The sequence below is a fragment of the Grammomys surdaster genome, unplaced genomic scaffold (genome assembly GCF_004785775.1).
Source record: "Grammomys surdaster isolate TR1022 unplaced genomic scaffold, NIH_TR_1.0 270, whole genome shotgun sequence".
Lineage (NCBI taxonomy): Eukaryota > Metazoa > Chordata > Mammalia > Rodentia > Muridae > Grammomys > Grammomys surdaster.
The window spans coordinates 3,502,178-3,507,632 of record NW_021604711.1 but is presented as its reverse complement, the minus strand read 5'-3'; the positions used below and the strand labels follow the sequence as shown (position 1 = coordinate 3,507,632).

At 49.8% G+C, this 5,455-nt stretch overlaps 1 protein-coding gene across 1 annotated transcript in view; it reads left to right on the top strand.

The window, feature by feature from the left end:
- Positions 1-2,801: 2,801 nt before the first annotated feature.
- Positions 2,802-5,455, top strand: part of LOC114628582 (butyrophilin-like protein 10) — a 5,251-nt gene continuing 2,597 nt past the window's right edge. The window contains exons 1-3 of the mRNA XM_028776456.1: positions 2,802-2,886; positions 3,033-3,386; positions 4,054-4,332. Of these exons, the coding sequence (XP_028632289.1) occupies positions 2,802-2,886; positions 3,033-3,386; positions 4,054-4,332 (718 nt within the window). The remainder of the gene's footprint in view (positions 2,887-3,032; positions 3,387-4,053; positions 4,333-5,455) is intronic.

Genomic DNA, 5,455 nt, shown 5'->3' with positions numbered 1-5,455 from the left:
TCCTCTGTAACCTGTACAGATCCTCTGTAACCTGTACAGATCCTCTGCGTTAGCCGACCAGCGCTTCTTGCTACTATGTAGCACTTACCTCCACATCCACTGATCAAACCCCTTTGTCTTCAATCTCTGCTCCACACCATTCTACTCTCGACTTCCCTGAGATCAACAGCTTCGTTTCCATGTCCAAGTGGGATGGTGCTGTGCTCATCTCCCTGTGTCTGGCTCATTTTACTTAACCTAAAAATCTCCAGTTCGGTCCATCTTGCTGCAAATGACAGGTTTTGTTCTGTTCTGGTTGCAGTTCCCCACTGCCTAGCCTTTCATCCTCCAGTGGAGTGGGTTTATGTAATTTCTCTTGGCTATCAAGAATAGGGCTGGTCAGGCAGTGGAGGCACACACCTTTAATCTCAGCACTCAGGAAGCAGAAGCAGACAGATTTCTGTGAGTTCGAGACGAGCCTGGTCTACAGAGTGAGTTCCAGGACAGGTAGGACTGTTACACAGAGAGACCCGGTCTCAGAAAGGAAAAAACAAAAAACAAAAAACAAAAAAACAAAAATCAAAAACCCTAGGGCGACAGTGAATGTGTAATGTGCCTGTCATTTTTACATACTGGTGTAATTTCCTTTGAGTGTAATTTCCCAGTGGGGGGAAGTTTCATAGGATAGTGTTATTTCTAATTTTTTTGAGGGATCTCAGTGATAGGTTATTTCTCTGCTGCCAAAATGAACCAATTCAGACTAGATTAGATTGTATTAATGGCAGGTTTATTGGGAAACTGCTCTCAGGTGGTCAAGTTCACTGGCCCCAAGGACTAAGTCCAGGGGAGTCGCCATGGGAAAGAGGTGGAGAGGAGAGAGAGAGAAGAGGAGAAGAGAGAGGGAAAGACCAAAATGACTGGATAATATAGGGAAGAGCCTCTGGGGGAAGGGCAGCCTAGCCTCTGGGCAGGCAAGTTGAAGTATGCCAGATAGGGACTGAGGGATGCTGGGAGAACCTGGAAGCCAGGTCTGATTTGGTATGTAAACTATGCACCTCAGTCCCTTGTTCCCGGTCAGAAGCCAGACACTCAGTACACTATCGTGGCTGCTCAGGGCTTGCTCTAGATTCAGTGTAAGTCCGCCATTCTGACTCAGGGACCAGGGAGATGAGTTGCCACTGGCACTATTGCCTGGCTAACACAACTCATGTTTCCATGTGGCGCCCTCTGGTGTTTGTACATAAAATAACTTGCTTACCAGAAGGTGCACCCCAAGGAGGCAAGCAGAAAAGAACTTGGGGCTGGGCTTTATTATTAGCTCCTGGCCGAGAGCACCTAAGAGTCCTATGCCACCTGTTGAGTTGAAAAGAGTACTCTACCCTGCACAGAGCCGAGTGTCCCTTCCTGGGAGCTCCTTTCTTATCCAAAGCCTCCAGGGACACCAAAGCTTTAAGTGACTAAGAAGGAAGGCTAGGTCAAATATAGCCTGGTCTAGTACCTCACTCACTCAAGTGACAGATGTAAGACTGGCTCAGGTGAAGCTTCCAGGACCTTACAGTGATGGGCACAGGGAAGAGATGAGGAAGGGTTTGCCCTGGATTTCTGGACAGGAGTCTCCACAGCCAATGCTAAAATCAGGCCAGTTTCCATACCATGTTACAATGTTCCCAAAGGCAGCGGTACCAATGTGGCTGCTCTGAAGGGCTCAATAACCAGACCTTATCTGAAGTCCCCAACTCCTACGGCTGGCTGGAATCCCAGCACACATAATGTATGTCCTCTTCTTTGGGCTCCTGATGTCCCCAAGTTGGCCCGGCTGCCACCCTCCTACAGGCCACCTCCCCTCATCTCCGTGCCTTCCCTTATCCCTCTTACCAGCGTCTTTATCTTAGATGCTCAGTACAGCTGGCCACGCCCCTTAGGGAGGGGTTTTTGTCTGTTTTTGTTGCTTTGGGGTTTGTTTGTTTGTTTCCTGTTGCAGCTGCCCTAAATGTAAAAGTTGGTTGCTTTCTCATGGCAGTCACCGGACTCAACAGAAGCTGGTGAGCTTTTCTGTTCTTCAGTTTCTAGGCTCCCCTCTTGTATCATTGGGAGACAGGCTCGCGCATGTGGATTGTGCCCTGCTTATCTGAAGTTCTCAGGGAACCAAACCAATTCCCTCAAAGTCACCAGAACCTGGAAAGCAGGCAGCCGGCTCAGAGGTGAGTGTTTTCTTTTTTAATGGCGTTCCTCAGTATGTTAGTTTGGACCTCTCCCCACACTCAATGGGCAAGGAGAACCTGTGGCTGTCCTAGTAAGCAAAGAAAGACCAAACCACACAGGAGCCCATGCCAACATGACACACTAAATATGAAAGGCAGCCAGTTACCAAAACTTGCTCTCCAAACAGATTATACTAACTACCCTAAATTCTTGAGTTTTGGGGGTTCTCATCCTGCCAAGGAGGGAGCTTCTGTGTCCTCTAGCCCTAGCTGGAGGGTTCTTTCAGGGCAATTGGACCGTGAAGGATGTTACAGGGTCCGGATGACCCGACAGTTGCCTATTGGAGCTAGTTTTTCTCCATGAACCTGCAAAGGGCAGACGTTTGGGTAAAAAGTCACACAGCAATGGGTGGTAAAGTACAGCTCACTCACACACAGGGCCAGCTATGGGATTCTGCAGGTGGGGTCTGTGGGGAACAACTCTGTTTCTAGGACTAAGAACTCAAGTCATGGGTGAATGAACTATCTCTCCTAAGTTGTTTCTCCATTCTCCTGTTAGATCCTAGCTTCTCTCTCTGTGTGTAACTAACGTGTATCTAATTCTATATGTCCCCAAGAGATATGGCAAGGGCACACCGTGGAGATGCTACTCTGCCAAGCATCTTGGTCAGCTTCGTCCTCCTGCAACTCCTGGCTTCTGGAAACGGTAGGACAGATACCCCTCCCTTTCTGACCCTAGAAGTACCCAGACAAAACTCAGGACTAAGGGAAACTCTCGAAGAGGAAAATGGGGCACAAGGGGAGCACCTCCTGCATGTGACCTAACCTAGCCCTTCCATTTGCATCTCTAAGGAAAATCAGATTTCCGAGTCCTTGGACCTCCTGACCCACTTCTGGCCATAGTTGGGGAAGACAAAGAGTTGCCCTGCAAACTGTCACTCAATATCAGCGCTGAGGGCATGGAGCTGAGGTGGTACAGGGACAAGCCCTCATCAGCTGTGCATGTGTATAAGAACGGGGAGGATGTGTATGACGAGCAGATGACGGAATATAAGGGAAGGACCTCGTTCAACAGCAGCTATGTGGCCATGGGAGAGGCTGCTGTGAAGATACACAATGTCACTGTGTTTGATAATGGGACTTATCACTGTGTCTTCAAGGAACACACATCCCACAGCCAGGCCACCCTGTGGCTGAAGGTGGCAGGTGAGGGTTGGTGTGGGGGTCTTCTACTCCTCCACTGGGGAGCTTCTCTCAGCCTCAGCCAGGATTCCAGACATTGATCCCCAGAGCCCTGAGTCCTAAGACTGGAGAGGCTTTGCAACACCTGCTTCCAGGCAAAGCTGTTTTCCCACAGGCTCTGTGTATCATGTAGTTCCAAAGAGAAAACTGCCTTCCATCATATCCTTGTACCAGAAAGAGAGCACAGATGTGGGGGAGAGGTCAAGGCATGGAGACAGCTGGGAAGTGGAAAGAAAGAGCCAGAGAGGGAGAGTCAGAAACAGGAAAACAGTGACAGGAGACAGAAATAAAGTGAGGACAAAAGGAAGGCAGGGAACACAAAGAGATAACAAAGAGAAACGGGGAGAAAGACAAGAGTCTGAAACCGCTAGGGATGGGGAAAGTGAGAGAGTGAGAAGACAGACGGTAGGGAGACTGGGGTTGTTTGGGGCTATGGAGAAGTTTTCCTAGATGACAAATCTCAGCTCCTTCCTCGTTCTCATACTTAGTAGCAAGCTTCAGGTTTTTTCCTTAACCCCACCCCCATTTCTCTCTCTGACTCATGGAACCTACTTAACACCTGCAAGACATCCCTTCCCCTCACTAGCAGCAACTGTAGCTGCAGGATCTGAGCTGCTGTCTCTTCCTTCAGGGCGGGGCTCATCCCCCAGAATCCATGTGACTGACACCCAGGACAAAGACATCCGGGCCGAGTGCACCTCAGCAGGCTGGTACCCAGAGCCCAAGGTGGAGTGGCTGGACCTCAAAGGAAAACCGGTGCCTGCTGAGACTCGCTTCTCAGTTACTGCCAGCACTGGCCTTGTGGCTGTGCTATCCATTGTGACTCCGCAGGACAGGGCTGTGGGGGGCCTGACTTGCTCTATCTCCAACCCCCTCCTCCCTGAGAAGGTGACTGAGACTTACCTGCTTGGTGAGTTCAGTTCAAAGACATCAGAACCAGGCCCTGGATTCCAGGGATGTAAGGAGAAGGCTATGCAGACAGAGTCAGAGAAAATCTTCCCTTCAGCCTGGCCAAGAGGATCACAGGGATGTTGGTTTCCAAGACGACGCAGGGATAGGGATGCAGAGAGATCCACTAGGGAAGCAAGAAAGATACACCCTGATACTGGCTTTTCTGTTGCTGTTGTTTTAATAGAGCTTGCTTTTTGGGGTTTTTTGTTTGTTTGTTTGTTTTAAGAGAAATTTTAGTATATGGCAAATTTAATCAGAAAATGCATAGACTTTCTTTTCTTTAAAAAATATTTTTATTTTATGTGTATGAGTGTTTTACTGAGTGTGTGTAAGTACAGTGTGTGTCTGCAGTACCCTTGGAACTGGGGTTACAAATGGAGCCATCATGTGGGTGCTGGAAACGGGACTGGGGTCCTCAGGAAGGGCAGCAGAGCACTTAACCACTGAAATGTCTCTCCAGCCCCTGGATTTTCTATGTACCCCATCTCACAGTCATAACTCTCCCAGTTATGAATGTCCAGAGAGGGAGCATGGCAGGGATGAACAGGCAAGACCCGCCAGGCTCAGCAAGTGTGTAGGGCTCACCAGTGCTGGGTACTCTGGTGTGTGGACACGGGAGAGTGGTTATGTGCTCACCGATACTGCACACTGCCTGCATGTCCACTACACTCCCTCTTCCTACTTAAAAGGTCCTGGAGAACCCGGACCTTTTTTCTTTCTTTCTTTCTTTGTATAGTTTTGCCTTCCTGTGATTCACCTTTGCCTGGTGTCTTAGTTACTGTTCTGCTGCTGCAAGGAGACACAATGACCAAGGCAACTTACAGGAAGTAAGCATTTAGTTGGGGGTTTGCTTACAGTTTCAGAGGGTCAGCCCATTGTCACCATGGCGAGAACCACGGTGGCAGGCAGGCAGACAGGCAGGCAACAAGGCAGGCAGACAGGGAGGCAGGCAGCCAGGCAGGCAGCCAGGCAGCTAGGCAGCTAGGCAGCCAGGCAGCCAGGCAGCCAGGCAGCCAGGCAGCCAGGCAGCCAGGCAGGCAGGCAACCAGGCAGGCAGGCAGGAAGGCAGGCAACCAGGCAGG